At 55.0% G+C, this 22,275-nt stretch overlaps 1 protein-coding gene across 1 annotated transcript in view; it reads right to left on the reverse strand.

Annotated features, from left to right (window-relative positions):
* Positions 1-22,056, reverse strand: part of Ciita (class II major histocompatibility complex transactivator) — a 29,401-nt gene extending 7,345 nt beyond the window's left edge. The window contains exons 1-11 of the mRNA XM_090324620.1: positions 21,737-22,056; positions 10,063-10,209; positions 9,783-9,878; positions 8,732-8,794; positions 8,511-8,591; positions 6,883-6,927; positions 6,124-6,273; positions 5,113-5,256; positions 4,245-4,409; positions 3,782-3,847; positions 500-2,150 (exon numbers count right to left, since the gene is read on the reverse strand). Coding sequence (XP_090180746.1) covers positions 500-2,150; positions 3,782-3,847; positions 4,245-4,409; positions 5,113-5,256; positions 6,124-6,273; positions 6,883-6,927; positions 8,511-8,591; positions 8,732-8,794; positions 9,783-9,878; positions 10,063-10,209; positions 21,737-22,019 — 2,891 coding nt within the window. The 5' untranslated portion in view covers positions 22,020-22,056. The remainder of the gene's footprint in view (positions 1-499; positions 2,151-3,781; positions 3,848-4,244; positions 4,410-5,112; positions 5,257-6,123; positions 6,274-6,882; positions 6,928-8,510; positions 8,592-8,731; positions 8,795-9,782; positions 9,879-10,062; positions 10,210-21,736) is intronic.
* Between the last annotated feature and the right edge of the window lie 219 nt (positions 22,057-22,275).

A 22,275-nucleotide genomic window follows, 5' to 3' on the forward strand; every position in this document is an offset into this window, starting at 1 on the left:
TATGTTGTTGAGGGTAAAAATATGTCTTGAGTAAAATATTTTTAGGGGGGAGTGGGAGGAAGCATACTTGTTGTCAGGGGAAATATGCTGATGTGTTCAAACAGGTTAGAGGACTTCAATAGGGGAATGAAACTTCACTGGGAGCTGAGCAGACAGCCCTGAAGGGCTATAAGAGACTGCCCTGGGGGCAGACAGAATTCAGTGGGGTGGAAGGGAAGAGAACAGAGGTGAGTGAGAGGGCGGGTGGCTTTAATCTGAGCATGAGAAATAGTAGCTCAGCTGGGGGAAACGGAGGGAAGCAATGAAATCTGAACCCAGGGCTGCCTTCCATTCTAAACATGGCCCTGTGCCTGGCACATGGCAGGCCTTCACATAGTGGTGACGAGAATACCCCACAGTAGACTCTCCCTCTCTGAGCTGCACCTCCTCAGTGAAAGGAGTCTGTGTACCCCAACTGCCACCGCATACCCTCAGCCCCTGCCCTGTGCCCTACCCCCACCTGAAACGAGTGACACAGCAGAGTCCCACGAGACTGCCCAGGCCAGCAGGGTCCAGACCAGTGCTGCGGAGGTCCAGGGAGAAGTCTCTGCCCGCTCCCTCCAAGGCCCTGCCCAGCACGTGGGCATCGGGGGGCGTGAGCCGGGTGCCCAGGAAGGAGAGGTTTTCGGGGAGCCCGTGCAGTACGTGCTGCCAGATCCCAGGGTCCTGTGTCTCGTGAGCACAGTGCAGCAGCTCCAGCACCCGCACGGCTGGCAGTATCCTGGGCTGAAGCCGCTTCAGGTATCTCATGAGCACCTTCCGCTTCTTGTCCACCCCAGCGGCCACGGCAGACCCCAGCAGGGCTCCTAGACCACGGGCACGAGGCTGGAAGACGAGGCCAGCCAGGAAGAGTGGGGTGCTGGCCAGCCAGTTGTCATAGGGTCTCTTCTTCCTGGGTGTCAGCGCCAGATACTGTGGCAGCTCTTTGTCCTTGACTTCGCTGCTCTGGGCCAGCCACAAAGCCCCCAGGAAGCAGTGCAGCGGGAAGCTGGCAAAGGCCAGCTCAGGCTCCGCAGCCCCTGGGACGGCCTGCACCAAGCCCCAGGCCACTGCCCATGTCCTGACCTCTGCTGAGGGGAACTGGTCTTCCCGCAGGGAGCGCTGGTGCCTGCAGCCCAGCTCCCAGGCCAGCTTGGCCAGGCCTGCCAGGGCCTCTGGGGGGCTTTCCCTGGCGGCAGGGCCCACCAGGCCCACGTAGAGCCCCGTGAGTGTGCAGGGTAGCTGGGCTTCCGTGCCTTTCCGCAGCAGGGCTTTGGAGAGCTGGCACACTGCCTGGCACATGGCAGGGTTGTGCCCGTGGCTGAGGAGAAACGGCTGGTCCCTCAGAAGCACCAGGGCCCTCTCTTGGTCCTCTGTCACCTCTGTGTCCTCTAAGTAGTGCCTTAGATAAGTTTGAGCCTGCTCAGCAGAAAAGCCAGGCAGCTCAAACAGGGCGTCGGCCTTGCTCAGGCACTGGGCCAGGCGGCTGCGGGGCCGGGCGGTGAGGACCAGTGTGCAGCCCCGCAGAAGCTTCCCCTGGAACAGGCCGGCCAGCAGCCCGCGGAGAGAGCAGGGCTCTGAGCTCACGGGTCCACACACGCTGTGCATAAAGCCGTCCTGGGCTTCGAGCTCCTCGAAGCCATCCAGGATAAGCAGAACGTGGCTGGCTCTCCTCATAATATGGCTGAGGACTCTGTCATCCAGAGCCTGCGAGGACAGGCCTGTGGGGCAGAGCAGATCCTGCAGGCGGTAGGTATCCCCTGGACGGTCCAGGCAATGGCAGGGGACACAGAAGACAAAGTCGTACCGGGGGAGCCGGCCGCACGCCCAGGCCCTGCTCACCTCCCGGGCCCAGTGGCTCTTCCCCATGCCAGCCTTGCCCAACACAGCGATCACTTGTGTCTCTCGCGACTGGTAGCGATCACTGGTGGATAGCAGCACCTCGGCCAGACCCCCACGGGCTGGCTGCCGTTCTGCCCAGTCCAGGGTGGCCAGCTCCCTCTCCTGGCTCTTGTTACTGCCTTTCTCCAGCCTGGCCCGCACCAGGTCCACCTCCACCATGAGGCTCTCCAGGCCTGCAGCTTCGGCCCGGTACGTGTCCCGGAGCGAGCAAAGGAACTGCTCCACTGGCTCTGCCGAGGACAAGGGAGCGGTGTCAGGACTGGAAGCACGGGGACAGCACGACCTGCCACCTTCTCCTGCCAGCCCCTCCTCTTGTTCCTCACAGTCTGCGTGGATGGCCCATTCACTCCGTCATCCATTCATTTCCATCCATCACGTACTCCTCTTCTGTCCACTCCTGGTTTGGGGGAGGTTCTGACACTGCTGGCGTTTGCTGGGCAGGTACTCTTACAGTAAGCCGTGTCTCCAACCCTCTGGACCCATGTTTCATTGGTTACTATTCTATTTTTGCAGGGCATTGGCAACACTGGAGTTTGAATTCAGAGCTTGGCACTTGCTATTCTGGTACTCTAGTCCTTGAGCCACAGCTACAGCTCTCGTTTTTGCTGTTTATTTTGGAGTCTAGAAAAGTTTTCTGCCTGGGAGGCGATGGGGGCAGAAGGGGTCTGGCCTCAAACCAAGATCCTCTAGATCTCAGCCTTCCCAGTGGGGAGCTGGGGTTACAGAAGTTGCCTCTGGCGTCTAGTTTTGGTTGTTTATTTATTTATTTTTTTTATTTTTTTGCCAGTCCTGGGCTTGAGCTCAGGGCCTGAGCACTGTCCTTGGATTTTCTCAAGGCTAGAGCTCTACCACTTGAGCCTCAGCACCACTTCTGGCTTTTTTCTATGTATGTGGTACCGAGGAATCGAACCCGGGTCTTCGTGCATGCTAGGCAAGCACTTTAACCACTAGGCCAAACTCCCAGCCCTTGGTTGTTTATTTTTGAGCTAAGGTCTAGCGCCTCGGCCAGCGTGGGTCTGAGCTACACTCTGCCTCCTGAGACTTCCCTACTGAGATTACAGGGCGTTTCTGCCCATGCCAGCCTGGAGCTGAAATTCCTCCTGATCTCAGCCTCCCATGTCACCTAGTATGACAGGCACTTGCCTCCCAGCTCAGAGGTGGCTGTGAAGGGCCCTCATGAATCTCACAAACTTTTCTGCCCAGGATGGTGTCAAACTAGGAGCCTCCCAATTTTAGCCTTCCAAGTAGCTCACAAGTGTGAGCAAATAGCACTCAGACATGTGCTTGCATTCTTTCCCCTCCTCTCTCTCTGTCTCGCTCTCTCCCTCAGCCCAGTCTTCTTTGAATCAGAGTCATGCCTGGAACTCCTGAGTCTCCTGCCTCGTGCTGGAATCACAGGTGTGTGCTGCCACATCGGACTCACCGTTCTCCTATTCACTCTTGACCCCTGGCCTCCCTCTATGCCTCTACACCCAACGATTTCCTTCATCTACTTGGCTCCAAACCCAATCTCCGCCTTACAAACACAATGTCAACCACCCCCTGGTCCGGCCAGGGACCCTCAGGTGAGAGGACTGCTGAGGGGCAGGGTCTCAGCACCTGCTGCTCAAGTGAGTGACCAAAATGACAGCAGCCTTGTCAACAAGCTGGTGGGGGAGAGGAAGATGTACACACAAGCCAGCCAGTAGGGGCTGACCTGGATAAATGAGCCAATCAGGAGCAGGCAAGCGCTGAGGGCATGAGCCAATTGGAGCTGAGCAAGCACTGTGTGGATGAGCCAATCAGAGCTCGGCAAGCATGGCATGCCCAAGCCATGTGTTTCCACACCAGCCCAGGACAGAGGAAGCCCGCCACCACTCACCAGGCCATTTCGGGAGCTGGACAGAGACCCCTGCGGCCCCCTGGCACGAGGAGGCGGGCATGTCCTCTGTATAGAGAGAAGACGATGGCAAGTTAGGGCTAGGAGCCTCCCTCTGGCCAGTCTTCAGAGAGTCCCAAGGACAGAGCCCAAGTCCAGGTCACAAGGGAGTGGCCTGGCCCTGCCTGACCTTTTTATTTGCAACAATTCTACTCTCAGAACTTGTCACCAAGGTTTGAAAAAATCCCAGTGCTGGTATAAAAAGTGGGACTTGTAACCTCAGAAGCCATGGCTGTTCTGGGTCAGCTTCCTGCTGGAGGCTGCACTCTGGTGCCCTGACGCCTTCCCTCCCACTGGCCACCCCAAGCCATCTCTTCCTGAAGGGAAGTCTGCTGTAGACCTGGAGGAAGAATCTCCTCCCCAGACCCCAGCCCTACTTCCATCTCCCGCAGGCCCCGAGACCTACCTGTCACACTGGCACGGGAGGTCAGCGCTGCTTCTGGTAGGCTGGGCAGGTCAGCCGTGGATGGAGCAAAGGGGCTGGTAGAGCCCGGCCGGTCTGGGGACTTTGGGAGGCTGTGACCAGGAGGGCCAATGGAAGGAAATACTTTGCTAGCCTGGGGTATGTCACCTACATTGAAAGTAGAGAGGACATGAGAACCATCAGGGACCTCAAGCAAGTAGCCAATGGGGCCTATCCCCCATCCCCAGTCAAGCTTTGTGCATGACCACAAGGAGCAGGAAGGCATGTCAAGACAAAGCAGAAGGGAGAGTCTTGGCGCATCTGTGGTGCTCTTGCCACCCGTTTCACTGTGGTCAGGAGCTATTCCTTTCTTTCTGCAGCCACAGAACCACAGACACCCTGCCTCGAGCGGGAACTCCCGCTATCTCATCCCTAGAGCCCGTGTCTGTCTACAGCTGTCACAGGGCATGGCAGCTTAGCAGGGACCATATTACTGATGGGAGGAGGGAGTGCGCCAAAAAATCAGGGAAAGCTGTGCAAGTTGCACACCAGACTGTTCCCACGGGCACAGTAAAGGAATTAATTCTCTTGAGTGTCTCTCGTTGCTTAGATTCTTACTGAGCATGTGTGGATGTCACAAGTTGAAAACGGAGTGGTTTCCTGGTGGTCAGATGAAAAGTTAAACCACACACCTAGACCACATCAGGGAGCTACGCTCTTTGGTTTAAGAGTTTGGGGAAAATGGGGGTAGAAAAAGGTGTGCTCGGGAGAAGGAGTCATGAGAAGGATGGGGGAGAATCAAATCAGAACATCAGCTGTCAGGGAGGAGGGGGAGGGAGAGGGAGAGGATGGGACTCACACTCACACTCACCATGATAGATAAATATACCAGAGATGTTTGTGCCAGCCTCGGAAATTTGCCAGTGCCCCTGGGGCAGGGCAGGGATTGTTGAGATGAACTGGAAGGGTCCAGTAGAAAAACTGAGGCAGTTCACAGAGGACCCAGAGGGGAGTGCTGGGAAAGACAAGGCAGTGAGCTGAGTGGTTCTTCCTCATTCTCTTCTGTGCCAATGCAGTGTCTGGCTCTCACCAAGAACTCTGATCTTCCCCCAAGAGCCACAGCTGTGCCTAGCTTGCCAGGATAGGGATCCCGGGCCCTTGCACCCAGCACTCAGGCAGCTGGCTGGCAGAGGCAAGGAGTCCCGCGGAGAGGGCGGACAGACCAAGTGGTGGAGAGTCTCTTGCAGCCTCCCGGAATGTGTTTGTGTTTTCTTCCAATGTGGATTTATTTGTTCAGGTGGTAATGCAGATGTGTGTGTATACGTGCATGTGGTGTGTACATGTGTGAAAGTGGGTGCATGTGTGTGGACATGCACGTATGTGAGAGTAAATGTGTGCACTGTGCACATATATGTTGTATGCATGTGTGTTGTGTATATGTGTGTACACACATGTGCATATACATGTGGGTGGTACGTGCATGTGTGTCCGCGTGCACTGTGCATGTGTGTGCATGAGAATACATATATGTGTACACGAATGTGTACAGGCATGTGCATACCTGCATGTATACACACATGCATATGTGTGTGGTGTGTGCACGAGTGTATGTATATGTAGTATGTGAGAGTCTATAAATGTGTGCATGTAGGCATGTATAAGTATGTATGTGTGTCTGTGCTCGGTGTGTGCATGTGAGTATATGTTGTATGTGTCTGCCTGTGCATGCATATATATTGCATGTGAGTACATGTATATGTGTGTGCATGGTGCATACGTATGTGTGTGCATGTGAATATATATATACACATATAAATACACACCCCCTGCCTGGTACCATCTCCTGAGCCACTTCCCACCCTCTCTGAGCCCCCAAACATACCTGAGAGCTGGGCAGCTCCCTGCCAAAGCGCCTGGCCTGGTACTGGTTCCTGGCTGAGCAGAGCGGGTGGTGGGCAGAGCAGGGTAGAGTCGCTACCTACTGGCCCTACTAGAAAACTGCCGGTCAGGATGGGCAGAGCAGGGGTCTCCGCTGTGGGGAAGGGGGTGGTGTTAGAGGTGGGGTGGGCACCTGGACTGGCAGTCAGAGGAAATGCCTGGCTTCCTGATCCGTGGCTATGCTGAAGGCAGGCTGGGTGCTGAGCACCCCTGGCTGGGGACGCCCCACCTCCCCTAATCAGTGGATGAGTCCTTGCAGGGCTTCAAAGGACCCCAGCACTCCTTCCTGTGAGATCCAAAGCAACCCAGGGGCTGAGACAACTTCCAATCACCCTGAGTTCTTCCAGGCCAGGGCCAGGCTTCAAGAGCCTTTTGTTCTTTCTGTCTGCTGCCTTAGCAATTGTACACACACACACACACACACACACACACACACACACACACACACACACAAGGGAGGAGGAGGAGGAAGCACTTGGTGGGAGATAGTGGGCCTGGGAGGAGGCCAGGGCAAGTCCCCTTGACTTGAGGGCCTTAAGATGGGCCTGGAGAGGCTGAGTGGGAGACGCTGGGTCTCCCCTCAGCTGGGCAGCCACACCTGGCTGGAACCCTGCCTTCTTTCTACACCATCTTCAACAGGTGACTGCATCTCTCTGGGCTGGCTGTGCTGGCAAGCAGGCCCCAGCCTGGGGGTTCTCCTCACCTGGCGTCCTGCGCTTCGGGTCCAGGGGGTACTCCTCTGGGAGGGCTGCAGAGGGAACAGAGTGCCCAGCCGTGAGGGTCTCACAGGCCTCACAGGCTGGCAATCTTGCCTAAGGAAGCAGGAAGGCCCTTCCCTCCCTGTCCAAGCCTGCTCTCTGCTCTGAGTCCAAATCCATCTAGAAGCACCAGGTCTGGAGTTGCAGGAAGATGTGGCTCCAGGGTACAAGGTGAGTGTCTAGGGAGGGCCACGTGGGGAGACACACACATCTGTGGGAGCTGGGCCCAGGGCCTGGCAGGAAAGCTCTGCTCCTTCAGGCTGCCACCCAGCCAGCCCCAAGGAGAGCAGGATGAAGGGAGATGGTGCAGCCGGAAGGGCGTACATGCTGCAAGTGCTCATGCCGGAAGTGCTAAGGCCAGTTGTGCACATGCTAGAAGGGAGGAGGAAATGGAGGATGGGGGTGGGGGCAGCCCACGGGGTGGACTCCACATTTTCTACCAGTGATCTCCCAGCCACGTTAAAGGAAGAGAGCGGTGTATAGAATTGTCATGGTAAACAGTGTCCATTTGCAGGAGGAGAAAAAGAGGTGTTCAAAAGCAGCCAGCTTCTGGATTCACAGATTTCACAGACTGTCTATGGCAAGGTGGAAAGGGAGCAGGTGGCGTTGGCCTCCTTGGGGAGGGACAGTGAGGGATGGGACAGGAGGAAGGTTTGCTCTCACTGGAAATTCTTTAAAGTTTGGATTTTTATACCCAGTGTCTGATGCATGTGTTCACTGGCCAGCAGTGTGGGAACTAAGCAGAAACCAATGCATGAAACAGCTCCCATTACAATGACCGCTAGGGAAAGGTGAGTGTGGTCCTGGAAGGCTTCCAGGAGGAAGTAGCCTAAAAGACTCACAGGCGCTGACCAGGGGGAGAACTGGGAAGAAGGGCACTTCAAGGAGTACAAACAGCGGGGCAAAGGCCTTGAGGTTGGGAAGCCGTGGGTCGTGGGTAGAAAGAATTCAGTGAGGCTGGAGCAGTGTGCCGCCCAGGAGAGGTGGAAAGGGTCAGATTGGATGTGTCTGGCTGCCCTGGGGGAAATGCTAAGGAGGCAAAGAGGCTGGGCAGGAGACTCAAAGAAGCGCAGTTCCTTGACACTCTGCTCAAGACCGCACTCAGCTCTTGCCACACTTGTGGGTGGAGAGACTTCCCTCCGACACCAGGTGCCTACCAGGTGAAGGAGAAGCCAGAACTTATAAAGACACACAGCAGGCCTAAGCCTCACTGGAACAGTGACCATGCATCCTGAGCTATCCTTTTACAGCCTGGATCCTCACTAACCAAGGGTAAACACAGGCAGCAGGGACCCCCAACTCCAGAGGAGGTGGCAAGACTTCACAAGTGCAGCACCTGGGAAGCTTGAGCAGATTCTAAAGCCAAGGGAGGGGACTGGGCAGGGCCAAGCACATCATATCTTTTTATTGTTTCCAGTCCTGGGCTTGAACTCAGGGCCTGGGCACTGTCCTTGAAACACTTTTTGCTCAAGGCAAGTCACAGCACCACTTCTGACTTTTTCTGTGTATGTAGTTCCCGGGAATTGAACCCATGGCTTTGTGCATGCAAGGTCATGTTCCTGGCCACACTCACATCGTTTCTGACTTCGCTTCCCCGCTTCAGCTGGCACCTCCACACTCTCGCCGATCCCCTCGTCTAGTCCGATGTGCTCTACTGTGGAGAGAAACCAGAGCAACCTCACAGCCGTGCCGAGGGGGCTGTGGCAAGCCGCTATCGTCCCTGCCCAGGGAGGAACGGTGATCAGATCCACAGTGCAGACCAGGATGGAAATGCAAGGCCTTCCCGCAACTTACTGAAAATGTCCTTGCTCAGGCCTTCCATCTGGGAGTCCTGGAACACGTACTGGTCCAGTTCCGCTGGCCAGACAAGGAAACACATAGTCAGTCAACAAGTCTCCCAGAGCCCTACTGTGTGCCAGGGAGCTGGCACACAGTACTAGCTCAGTATCTCTGGACATTCATTCATCTGTTAGTCTGGAATGCACTCAGGGCCTTGTTATGCCTCCAGTCCTTTTTTCCATTGGTTATTTTCAAGGTAAATCTGGCTTTATGGTCTAGGCTTCCTGGACTGCAATCTTCCTGTTGGTTAAGATGGAGTCTCCCGAGCTTTTTCCCCAACCTAGACTCAAACCATGACAGGTATGAAACATGGGACATGTCCACAAAAACTGTCCTGCAGACAGAACGCAATGTCAGGAAGAGTGATAGGGTTGGCATGGGGTTGGAGTTCAAATTCCACCTCTGTTCTTCATTGGCCGCCCTAGACCAGTTACTTAACATCTCTGGACCCCCACCTCATTGTCTAAGGATGGTAGGATGGAGATGGCTAATGGCTGTGCATCTGAGGTTTCCAGCATAGTAGCTAGTAGGCATTCCCTAAGTGGTGGATAATTATGACTCAGAGCCCATGACAGAGGGTTAGAGCAAAGAGTACATAGGGGCAATCAAAGAGGGCTTCCTGGAGAGGAAATGGGCCAGAGTGTGTGGGGAGAAGAGTGGAAGGCTTAGTGGGTTGGGGGAGACAAGACATGTTTAGGAAACTGAGGGGCATATGGTGTGGAAGTTCAGGTTTGATGAGATGGGAGCCATGGAGAATGTGGGAACCGAGGGATAGAGTCAGGGTGAGGTTGGTCACGGGGGAAGAGGGGGGTGGAGGCTCTCGGATGGCGCCCAACACCCAGCGGATGTTTCTTCGGCTAATTTCTTCTCTAGGTACTTGACCCCAGGCTTCACAACCATCTCCCAGAGCCCCTGGATGGTGCCCCCCATTTGACACCTACAGACATGGTACAGAACCATACTGGGGTGATGAGACGACTACTCCAGTCTGGGAAAGCTCTCATACCAATGTTGGCATAAGCCTCCCCCGCCTCTTCGTCCTCCTCTACGTCACACAGCAGCCTGGTGAAGTGGTCGCAGTTAATAGAGTCGGGGTCGGCTTCTGCAAGTGAGGAGAGAGAAACCCTTTGGAGTTGTGAAGGGCTGACGCAGAGGGCCAAGGCTTGGGAGCTGTCCGTGGTGCTACCCAGAGCTTGGCCCTTGGTTCCTCCCTGAGTGCTGGTGTTCTGTAGCAGTGGGCTGAGGGGTGGAAACAGACAGAAGAGGCCACAGTGGGGGAGGTTCACCTGAGCAGAGCTCAATCTCTTCTTCCCCAGTGAAGTCCATCTGGTTGTAGGCATGGTAGAGGCGCAAGGGGTCTGTGTCGCTGTTGAGAAGCTCCAGGTACCCGCCTTCTGGCAGGCCCACCTCCATGGTGCCTGGCTGCACACTGCCTGGGAAGAAAGACACACCCAGGATCTCACAGGGGGGGGTGGAGAGATGCGGATAATCAACACCCACAGCTGACTCAGAGGACAGAGCGGGATTCCTGAAGATACAATATGTGGGGGTTCTGGGGTGTTCAGCTCTGCTGTCTCTCACACTGAAAGGTAGCTAAGAGTATCACTATGTGGGAATGGTGGGTGTGTGGCATGATCCTCAGTGACCATCCTGCTGCCTTCTCCACCCTTGCCAGTCCCAGCATGCTTAAAAATATTGGCATGGCCAGGCTCTGCACAGTGACGGGGGTGTGTAATCCCACCTACTAAGGAGACAGCGGTTGGGAAGATCCATGTATGATTGTTCTAGGCCACTTCAGGCAAACAGTTAACAAGCCCCCATCTCAATCAAGAAACTGAGCCTTGTGGCTCCTATCTGTAATCTCAGTTGTGTAGGAGGGTACAGGGAGGAAAATCTAGGGCCAAGTCTCTATCTGAAAAGAATCACGAAATCAAAAAGAGTCTGAGTAGGTAGCTCAAGTAGAAGAGTGCCAGCCTAGCAAATAGAAGGTGTGCATTTGAGTCTCACTATTACCATACACACACACACACACACACACACACACACACACACACGACTGCCAATTCGGTCTCAGTTGGCTAGCGTGTGCCCATGGCAGGAGGAAGTGACATCAGTGCAGGAAAGCTGGAAATAGAAACAAGATTGGTGTGGGTCCCTGACCTTGATTCTCAGGGATGGTTGAAGGCAGGGCAGCAGGAGCAGGATTGTCACAGAGATGGTGGAATTGGCCACGACAGACATGGGATCAACACCAGAGCCCTGACACCCACTGATCACCCACTGTGATCTGGGTCCTTCTAGACTTTAGACCCTCTGTGGCCTCCCAAGTCCCCATCAGTTAGATAAGATGGTCACGGGAGAGAAAAGACTTTCAGCAAAACTCTAAGAGGATCTCAGTTCCCTGAGCTGGTCAGTTAAAGGATACTAAGGGGTCAGAACCTCTTTTCTCCAAGAGGGGCTTCACAGAGAACACAGTGATATCGCAACTCTCCTGCGTGAGAGAAACCCATCTGAAAACCTGCCTGCTGTCTGACCCCTAACTTCATGTCAGGCTGGAAAGCCAAGGGTCAGAGGTTGGGGAGGAAGAGAGGAAGCAATGAATGGGGGTTGGGGGAATACAGGGTATTTTGGAGGAAGCGAGGCCATTTCCATACAATGGCAGTGGTGGCTACATGTCCTCCTGTACCTGTCTAACCAGGAGCCCAGAGCAACTGGTAGTAGTAGTTCGGGAAGGACGGTGGGCTGTGCATATGGGGCCAGAAAGTCTTCAAACAACAATGAAAACTTGCCATGTGCCTGTGGTTCAAGCCTGTCATCCTAGCTACTCAGGAGGCTGAGATCTGATGGCTTCCCAAGAATTTTGTGTGTGGAGGGGGAGAGGGTCTTAGGGCTTGACCTGGGCCTGGACACTGTCCCTGAGCTCTTCAGCTCAAGGATACCTCCCTATCTTTGAGCCAAGCCCCACTTCCTGTTTTCTTCTGAGGTTAATTGGAGATAAGAGTCTCAGGTCCTTTTGTGCCCATGCTGGCTCTGAACCTTGATCCTCAGATCTCAGCCTCCCGAGTAGCTAGGATAATAGGCGAGAGCCACCGAGTCTGGCTCTTCCCAGGAATTTTATCTGCCACTCCCAAGTGCCTCCTGGAAGTCACACAAAGCCCCATAAAGATACCAGGTGGCCACCTCCAAAACCTCAGGCAGCCCCTGCCCTTGCTGTGGGCGCTGGATGCAGACGCCCTCCTCCTTCAAAGCAATCTGGAAGATCTTGGGACTCAGTGAGAAACTCCAGCCTGGTAATGCACGGATCCAGGTGAAGGGTCCAGGATGGGAGAGTGGGGAGACAAGCTGTAGCTAGGAGATGAGGGGTGATCCAGGCATTGAACTGTGCTCCCAGGAGACCTGGGTTCTGATCCTGTCCCTCCAGCTGCCTATTGGGAAGCCATTGCCAGAATGAAACAAACACAATTCCAGGGACTTAGCAGCTTTTGGTGGAAGATACTGGAAATCATCCCACAGAAGTGGTTTAACCACAGGTTCCCAAGCAGGCCCCAGTTCCTGCCTGGAGTCTGGGACAGAGCCCTGAGTCTAGAAGGCAGAGCCCTGAGTAGAAGGCAGAGCCCTGAGCATGGGGCGGGGCCTGGAGGCTGGGACTCAGCCTGGTTTGGAGTGTGGGGTGGAGTCCAGAGCATAGGATCCTGGGTCCCGAGTCTGGGGAGGGGCCCAACCATCTCAAGGACCCTTCCCACCCACACTTTCAGCTGTCTGGAGACCAGTTCCTGGGGTTTGGATGGTGACCCTTCCATTCCACCCAGCCCAAAGGCAAGAAACCCCATTTTTCTTAATCACCCCAGGGTAGGAGCAGTATTTCCTTATGAAAGCCCAGAAGGACCACAGACGACTTCCTGCCAAAGCTGCAAGTTGACTGCCCGGGGAGAGGCTCTGTAGCCTCCTAAGCTGTGCACCCCCAAGCTGAGTCTCCTAAGCCATGTGTATCCCTGAGCCGTGTCCCCTCCACCCCAAGCTGTGTCCTCCCTAGCCATGTCCTGCCTAAGCCGTGGCCCCCAAGCTGTGTCCACACAAGCTGTGTCCCCCCAAACCGTGTCCCCCAGCCATGTCCTGCCTGAGGCGTACCCCCCAAGCGGTGTCCCCCCAAGCGCTGTCCCCCAAAGCCGTGTCCCCCCAAGCCATGTCCCCCCAGCCATGTCCTGTCTGAGCCGCACCCACCGCAAGCTGTATCCCTGCAAGCCGTGTCCTACCTAAACCATGGCCCCCCCCAAGCTGTGTCCTCCCTATGCTGGGTCCCCCGGAAGCCATGTTCCTTCTGCAGGCACCATGGGGTGCGGAGGTCTAGAGGGCATCAAGCTAGGTTTAGTGATTGCAGTTCTTCCCAGCCCCTTAGGGTCTCTTGTCTCTCTATTCAGGAGGCAGCTTCAGACCCCAAAAGGAGGCGATTGCTGTGTTTTGGGGGAGTCCCTTGCGCCTCCCCACCAAATGGTCAGCCGGAGAGGGTATCGGATGTCCTCTGGCCACCTGGCCGCGCCCCTTTCGGTCCCGGTGCTAAAGTCCCCAGCAGCAGGGAGTCCCGGGGTGGTGGGGAGGGCTGTGTCCCGGGCCCCGCGTCCCTCTGGGAGCCCAGGGCCAAGGGCGCGGGGGGACCCAGGCGCGGGGACCCAGGCGCGGGGACCCAGGCGCGGATCCCAGGGGCGCGTCCGTCCCTGCGCGCGGCACACGTTCCCGCCAACCTGTCCCCACCGAGTCCCCGCTCTGCACCCCCGCTCCGGGTCCCGGCCCCGTGGTGCGCCCTCGGGCAGAGCACTCCCAGCCCGGCGTGGGGCTGCGCGGGGGCCCTGGGTCACCTACCGCGGTCCCGGGCTCCAGGCGCGCACGAGGCTGCTGGTGGCCTGGGTGGCCCGCCAGCTCTGGGGCTGGGTGAGCCTGGGGCGGGGCGGTTCTCAGACACCCCACCTCTCCACCTCCCCCCCCCCCACACCTCCCCAGCTCCCTCCAGCCTCTCCCTTTCCTTTCACTTTCTATCTGCTCGGCCTCCTCGAGGCTTGAAGGAAACAACAACCAGGACGCCAGGGAGTCGCCAGGAGTTCTGGTGTCCACGTGCTTTCTGGGAAAGAAGCAACTTCGTGGAATCCCAGCCTCTCCAGACTCCATCACCCCGGCCTGCCAAGTCCCCCTTGGCTCTCACGGTGGCCAGCCTCGCTTGAGGGGGCGGGGAGGAGGGGGGACGAGGTCCCCCAGTGGCACCCAGCCAGTGCTCCGGGCAGGTGACCTTCCAGCCCTGACTTACTGCTACTGTGTCTGGTCCCTGGTGGCTCAGTTGACCCCCGGCCCCATGCCGTGGAGGGGGTGAGTGACACTTGAATCTGAGTCAGACCCCCTTGAGAGATGGAAAACTCCCCCAGGGACCTGCCTCCCCCCCTCCACACACACACACACCTCACACCCCCTGATGGAGACTTCTGCCCTGCTGCCCCTGCTCTGTCAGACAGGAGACCTGACAAAGATGCTTTCCCGTCCCTGGTCTGGATGTTCTCTGCACATGATCTTCTCTCCCCCCACCCCAAACTTCAGCCAAGCCCCTCACCTGCCATTAGCCTCTGGGTTCAAGCAAGCCATGTATCCTGGGTGGGGCAGGGGGTTCCCAGGAGTTCCCACCAGCCACCCAACCTCAATGATAGGAAGATGCTTTGGTGCTATCACCCTCCTCCTCTAGACCTCCCATCTCTTACACTTGAACCCTAACACAGGATTTCCTCCTGTGCCACTTTATTGTGGAGAAATAAAACCAAGACTGTGTAGCCCCTAGTTGAAAAGCACACCTCACCCAACCAAGAGCACTGGGCATGGAGCCAACTGTGTTGCTGGTAGAGAAAGTCAGCTCCCTGGAGATGCAGTGCAGCCTGGCAGAGGTCTCACCCTAGAGACCTTTGTTTACCAAAAGGCAGGACCTGATGGCCACAGGACCTTGGTTTTGGCTTTAACCAGGCCAGCAATGCCCACACACCACACACACACACACACACACACACACACACACACACACACAGCCTGAGTGGCTGATTTAAAAAAGAAAAGTAAAGCCTTCTCACCCTCCAGGCTCCCAGTGTCCCTCCAATGGGGTGGGGGCCCCCTGATTTTGGTTTTGCACCTCCCTGTGGCTTACCCCAGGTAGGCACCTGAACTTCTCGAACTGTCACCCTTCCATTCACAGTATTCTGTGTATCTGGCCTAGTGGCCCTCGAGACCTCACTCCAAATGCAGATGTTTTCTCAGCCCCCACTTTCTCCCCACCTAGTTACCTAGCGATTCAGGCAGGTGGTACCCCGCAGAGCACGGAGCCAGGCAGCGCATAGTCTACGAAGCAAAGCCTGGAGCGGGCACCCCTCCCTGAGGTACTCTGGTCGTCATAAGGATGTCCTCTGGTCACCAGGACAGCAGCAGGGAGCTCATCACTGGACTGCCTCCTCCTGCTATGGCCAGGAGCCACGCCAAGCTAAGCTAGTATGCAAAGGAAGTAAGCAAGGGACCAACAGAAAACTCTGCCCCTGTAAGGTAATCTCAAACTATCAGATTTCCTGTCTCTGGATAACCTCTGATTTGCTCACGCTCCCTTAACTTTGTCATTAGGGCCTCGGATGTTAATTTCAGTTCCTTATTATGGACCAAATTGGGTGACCACAGAAGGTTGCCAGTTGTCTGGTGCAGGGGACCTGTAGCATTCTGACACTCTCGAAGTGACTGTCAGTCAGCAGGGAGGCACACAGAGGCCAACTGCCATCTACACCGTTCTAAGCAGAAGGGGGCAGTAACAGGGCCACCCGGGTAGGTCATGTGTTTTTCTGGGGTGTGTTGTAACGGCCATGCGAATTACCTTGAATTTCCCTGGAGATCCCCAGTGCTGCAGACAATTTTTTTTTTTTTGGTGAGTTGTGGGGCTTGAACTCAGGGCCTCAGTGCTGTCACACACACACACACACACACACACATACACAATGTCAACTTAGCCTGTTGCCAGCAGTTTTGGGGGTGGCATCCAGACATAATGCTGAATAGTATGGACTCACACAGGACAGAGTCACAGCCCCTCGTCTCTGTCCTTCCTTCTGATGGGGCAGAGAAAGTCTCCCTGTGGGTGGTGCTTGGTTCCTGGGGTTTGGCATGTGTGGAAAAAGGCACTGCTAGGGTTTGAACTCAAGGCTTTGCACTTGAGACATGCCTCAGCCAGTTTTGCTTTAGCTATTTCAAATAGGGTATTTCAGATTATCTATCTATCTATCTATCTATCTATCTATCTATCTATCTAACATATACCCACTATTCATGCTTCCCACATAGCTAGGGTGATAGGTTTACATCACCACACCCAGCCTTCTTGGTTGATATGGGGTCTTGAGCATTTTGCCCAAGCTGGCCTTCAACTTCAGCCTCCCAATCTCTACCTCTTTCGTGGCTGGGACTCTAAGTGTGATGCTCTCATGTCAGTCTTCCTCTTTCTTCGGAGAGCAGTCCTCCAGCAGCCAGCAACATCTGGCTAGGAGAGAATAGCATTGCTCTGCTTTTGGTTGACTATGTCACTGGCCACTGATTTCCCTTTCATGGTGGGACAGAAAATTTCCTCTGGAAATGAATGACGGACGGAAGCCATCTACAAGCAAGGAAGTATACAGAGCAAGCACGGAGTGCCGGGGAGGATCTGGGCAAATGAAGCTTGGGGAGTACATATACACTATTGCTGGGATCACTGCTGGGGGAAACTGAGGGCTGACTGTACCTGGCAGGTGTGTGACCCTGCACCCCTCCCTTCCCATCTGGTCTCCCTGCCTATTGGTCTCTCCATGTATGAAACGACTGTGTGCCTGTCTCTATAAGTGTGCATTTCAGAGGGCTCCAGGGGGAAGTAGACAGACAAATGAGAAATATTCAGACTCAATTAGAAACAGTCCTTGGCTAAAAGAGCAGATGGAGTGACCCAGGACCTGGCACAAAAGCAGCTGTGTCAGGACCTGGCTTGGCATGAGAAGGGTTTTCCTGCCTGCCTTCTGCACCATCCCTCGCCTGCTTCCATCCCACACTCCACATAACCCAATAACTCCACATAGGATCCCATGTATGTCCTAGCTGGACGGTGACCACTCAGGGAAGAGGCTCACACTGGAGATTAGTCAGCTGTGGTACCCAGCCAAGAGTTAGTGAGTGGCCTCAGAGTCTCAGCAGAGATGAATGAGGATGGGGAGAGGTGAAGCCAGGCTCAGGAGGGATCACAGCGCAAATGTCTACCTGCTGGGACTGAGAGGCGGGGAAGAGAGGCAGGGAGGAAGGGGTTCATCCAGCACGAGGCTTTCTCCCTGTTGAAAAGTTCCCTCCCTCAAATGGTGGCCCTTCTCCCTGGAGGGGAGTCATCTCAGTGCTATCCTGACTCCCGAAGCCGGGGTATGGGAAGCAGCCTTGCTCTGAGGAACTGAATGTCATTATCAAATCAGGATCTCACGTGACAAGAAGAGGTACGCCAGGTTATCAAGGTGGCATCCTCAACCAAGCCCTGAGGAGAGACAGAGAGCAACTCATAAAGAATGACCTAGAATGGCTTCTACCAGGAACCCCAGCTACTCGAGAGATTGAGATCTGCACTTCAAAGCCAGCCTGGGCAGGAAAATCCCTGAGATTCTTATCCCCAATGAATAACCCAAAAGCCAGTTGTGGAAGAGTGACGCAAGCGGTAGAACGCCAGCCTGAAGATGGGTGTGTTGGGGGGGGGGAAGGCTGGGCAGGGAAGCCAGGTGTGATGGGGTGGTGCATATTATAAATACAGCTGTTCCAGGAGGATCCTGATCCAAGCCTGGTGCCCCAGACCAAAGCACAAGACCCTCTCTGAAAAATAAACTAAAGCCAAAGGGCTGTGGGGGGGGGGTGCATGGCTCAAGTGCTAGAGTGAGGATCACCAGTACCACCAAAAGAAAAAGAAATGAAAATGGGGGGAGTGGCTGCGAATGAGTCCATTGAGAAGGGGCTCAGGCAGGTGGCATGGGAAGGGGTAAGAAATAAAGACACAGGTGAGATGCTAGAGAGAAGAGAAATCCTGGGTGGATCTATGGCAAGGCCAGCCCCCAGGCTGTGAAGTCACTGGATCTGGGCAGGCTGTCTGGGGAAAGCCCAGGGAAGTGCCAGCTTCCAGAGTAGGCATTTAACTGGGTAGTTTTAAAGTAAGGGAAGTAAGGTGGGAATGGGGGAAGAGAGTCCTTCCTGTTCCTTTACTCCCCGCCCCCCCAGGGCCAAGGGGGGCAGAAAGCTGGATGGAGAGAGCTGAGCGCCCAAAGTGTGCCTCTCCCTTTCTAATAAATCAGGCGACCTACTAGAAATAGCCTTTCTCCTGTATTCTAGAATAATCTCCCAAATGAAAACCCAGAGAACCCAAGGCAGCAAAGTAAAGAGGAAGAAAATCCAAAGATGTACCTAAAGTCAGGCCCGGGTATCCCTCAGCTTGGAGAAGGCACATTAAAAAGACAGCCAGGGTTTCTCAGTCCACAGGCAAACCCAAGGCCAGCTGAAGACTTGTCCTGTGTCACTCACGCCAGCCTGGGGCCTCCTCAGAAGAGCCAACCAGAGGCCTGGCACCATCTCCATGTTACAGACTGAGGGGTTCCAGAGCAGAGTTCACATTGCATTCCTGGGAACGGGGAAGCCAGGCTGGCACTCGGCTGTCTGAAGGCCAGGCCTTTGTACTGATGGGAAGTGCCAGTGAAAGGAGAGGGCATGCTGACTCATTTCTTACATATGCGCAGCCCCTGGGCACACAGCCCTGCCTTCTGCACGCAGCAGAAGGGTGTTACACATTATCTTGGCTGCAGACAGGCTTGATTCCTCAGCACGCAGCTGCCTGACTGTTTTCCTTCCATGGCTGCTGGCAGCAATCCTGAGCTTCTTTGTACTCAAGGCTAGTGCTCTACCGTTTGAGCCACGGTGCCACTTGTGCCTTTTCTGAATACTTGCATGGGCTGCGGGCTGTGCTATGCGGGGCAGCCAGCCCCCCAGCTCCCTCCCTGGATGCTGGCTCTAGCAAAAGCACTAAGAAGCTTTCTGAATCATGGGCTTGGAGTTCACCAACCTACTCTAGATGAATTTACCGTCTCCTCTGTGGCTATGCTGAAGAGGAAGCCACACAGAAAACAGGCCACAGTCCGGGGGACTTGAGGACCTACCTTGGGGCACACTTGAGGCTGTTTGCTTAACTTCCGTACCTCAGTTTCCTTACTTGTAAAGCAGGGAAAATGATTGTGCTTGACTTGCCAACCCCTCCATCCATCTACTCATCTATCCATCCAAACATCCACCCACCTATTTATCCATCAATCCATCCACTCTTCTATCCACCACCCATTTACCATCCATCCATCCTTCCACTTATCTATCTGCCATCTCTTCATCCATCCATTCATTCATCTATTATCCACCCTTTCACCATCCACCCACCCATCTAACCACCCATTTACCAACCATGCATCCATCTACCGTCATCCATCCATTCTTGCATTCATCTACCCATCTCCCATCCCTCCCTCTAACAACCCCCATCTATTAGCCATCCTCCCACAACCCATTCATCCATCTCCTCCCCATCCAGTCATCTATCTGTCTGCCACCCACGTTTCTGTAGGCTCGTCACACATCCATTTCTCCTCCACTAGTCCACCACGCACCCATCCATCCATTCCACAGTCAATCCATACAAATTACACACCTACTCTGAGCTCTGGCACTGTGCAAATACTCAACAACCCACTACAAAGGTAACGCTTGAAAGGTGAATTAGAAGCCAAGCTGAAGGAGAGGCTCAGAGAGGGTGTGACAAGAGAGTTAAAATTCCAACGGGGACGGTCAAGGCCGGCCTCCTTCATAAGGGGACATTTGAGCAGAGCCAGAGAACGTTAGGCAGATCACTAAGGGAGAGACCTGGGAAAGAGTGCTCCAGGCAGAGGGAAGAGCACATGCCAAGGTCCTGAGGCAGAGAGCATGTCCAAACTACCCAGTTTCTCTGTCCCCATTCCCTTTCTCTGTCCCACTCCCTGCTCCACCTCCACCCCAAGAGATGGACAGTGGCCACTTGGGCAGAAACTGGACTGCCATTGAGCACCTGCTACCTTTCCGGGTCAAGTTTAGTGGCCTTAGAGAGGAGCCAGCCTGGAAGGCAGGGAGAGGAGCAACAGGAGGAGAAAGAGGAGGGGGAGGAGGCCACTTTTCCTATCCTGTCCCCCCCCCCCGCCCCTTGATGACCACAGTACCCTGAGCTCAGTTCCACTTTCTGAAGTCACGTGGGATCCGAAATAAAAATGTTACATCCCCTGGGAGGAAACAGCTAAATAACAGGAACCAGTACTCTCTGAAATGGGGGGGGGTGGGGGAGGCTGGCGTGTGGGCAGCTGGCAGACTGTCAGGGAGAAAGGAAGTCCTCTCTCCCCTCCGCCCCCAGGGTGACCAGTACATCCCATCAGGACTCGAGCTGGAGCTGGAGCCCCAGTGAGAAGTCAGGAGGTGACTGAGCACAGAGATGCCCAGGAGAGAACGAGAGATGCCGCCAAGGCAAGAGAGGGAGGAGAAATTCATTTATCAGAAGCCAATGCACTGGGTTCCGTGCCTTACACCTGTCCTCCCAGCTACCATGATCTGAGGATCATGGTAGAAGCCCATGAGACGCTTATCTCCAATCAACCACTCCAAAACTGGAAGTGGAGCTGTGGCTTCAAGTGGTAGGGGGCTAGCCTTGAGCAAAAGAGCTCAGGACAGCGCCCAGGCCCTGAGTTCAAAACCCAAGACCAGCACAAAAAAATAAAAAGAAAGACAAAGAGAGAAGGGAAGGCGGGAACGAGGGAGGGAAGGAGAATAAAGGCCACAATACTACTCTACTGCCGTGAACCCATGCTGGGACTGCAGACGTGATGGGCCAGGCATTCAGCAGCTGTTAATCCTTGCTTGTATCTCAAGTCTTCAAAAATGACTCCAAAAACAACATTGGGTCAACCACAAGCATAAAGGAAAGAAATCACATTGTGTAGAAAGTTCATTGCAAGACTGAGGCTTTGTACCCGAGAAGAATGCAGAAAATGCTGGAGGAGCTGAGGGCAGGAGTAGAAACGACACACTGGGGCCCCATCCCCCCCAACCCCAGGCCTGGGGTTTGAAATCAAGGCCTGGGCACTGTCCCTGAGCTTTTGCTCAAGGCTAGCACTCTACCACTTGAGCCACAGCACCATTTCCAATTTTTCCTGTGTATGTGACACTGAGGAATCGAACCCAGAGTTTCATACATGCTAGGCAAGCCCTCTACCAGTAAGCCACATTTCCAGCCCCAGATCTGATCTTAAGCCATACAAAAGCTGCCTGGAATGGTGCATACCTGTCACCCCAGCTCCAGTGGAAAGTCCATGCCAGCCTGGGCACAAGTCGAGACCCTATTTGAAAACTAACAAAAAGCAATACTGTCTGTCTTTCCCTCCCTTTCCTTTTCTGTCCATCTGTCTGCCTGTCTCTCTGTGTCACACACCAAGTGTACCCACATTCAGACACCACACCCACATCTTGGCACAGACGGTGTCTCCCTGCTCCCCAGCTCCTTGCCCCCCCCACCATCATATTTCTCTTTGTCTGCTCTATCTCCTCTTCTCAGTGGGGAGAGGGGAGTCCCTCCAAGCAATGTGCCACACTTGAGACTAGCACGCTTTTCTGCTGTCTGAGAAGCATGCTGCCTGGCTCCTGTGAACACACACACACACACACACACACACACACACACACACGTGCACACACACACACCCAAGACTGGATTTCCCAGGTGCCCGGTGCTCTTGCCAGCTCACTGGATGCTTTGATTGTTGTAGATGGAATTCTGTTTCAGAGAAGGGGGGAAACCCTTAGGTATGGGCCCCCATCATTGCCCTGCATGCAAAGGATGGGATTTACCTTTGTAATGCTGGTGGTCCAGGCCCCTGTCCGACATCACAGCCTGCAGTTTGCTCCTGATCCGGCCCCACGAGGCCCCGTTGAGGTCCCCGTTCTCCAGCAGGCTCAGGGAGATCTTCCTGGCCAACGCCTCCCCATCCTGCTCTCGGAGCAGGGCGCTGTGGTACTCACGGGACAGGAGCTCAGCCCCCAGCAGGCCGTCCAGCAGGGCCTGCACCTGCTGGTGTTGCTGGCCAGACAGAAGATTTCGAACTTGGGGCAGGATAGCCTGGAAATGATTCATGGTGGTACCCGGAGCCAGGCCAACTCTCTTGCCTGCAATCTCCACTCCTCCGGACTGCAGCATCCAAAACATGAAGTGAAAACCGGGACTCGGGAACCGCTGCCACCGACCGTGCTTGATTTCTTGTGAGGAAGATTTCCTCATTTGTAGCTGGAGGCTGTGCGTGCCTGGTGAGGGGACGGAAGAGGACTCGGGATGCTGCAAACCCACGGAGATTGGCGGGATCACCTGTGTGTGTGTGTTGCACACAGCTTGG

Source organism: Megascapheus bottae, chromosome 36 (genome assembly GCF_031878675.1).
Source record: "Megascapheus bottae isolate mThoBot1 chromosome 36, mThoBot2.hap1, whole genome shotgun sequence".
In the NCBI taxonomy this organism is placed as follows: domain Eukaryota; kingdom Metazoa; phylum Chordata; class Mammalia; order Rodentia; family Geomyidae; genus Megascapheus; species Megascapheus bottae.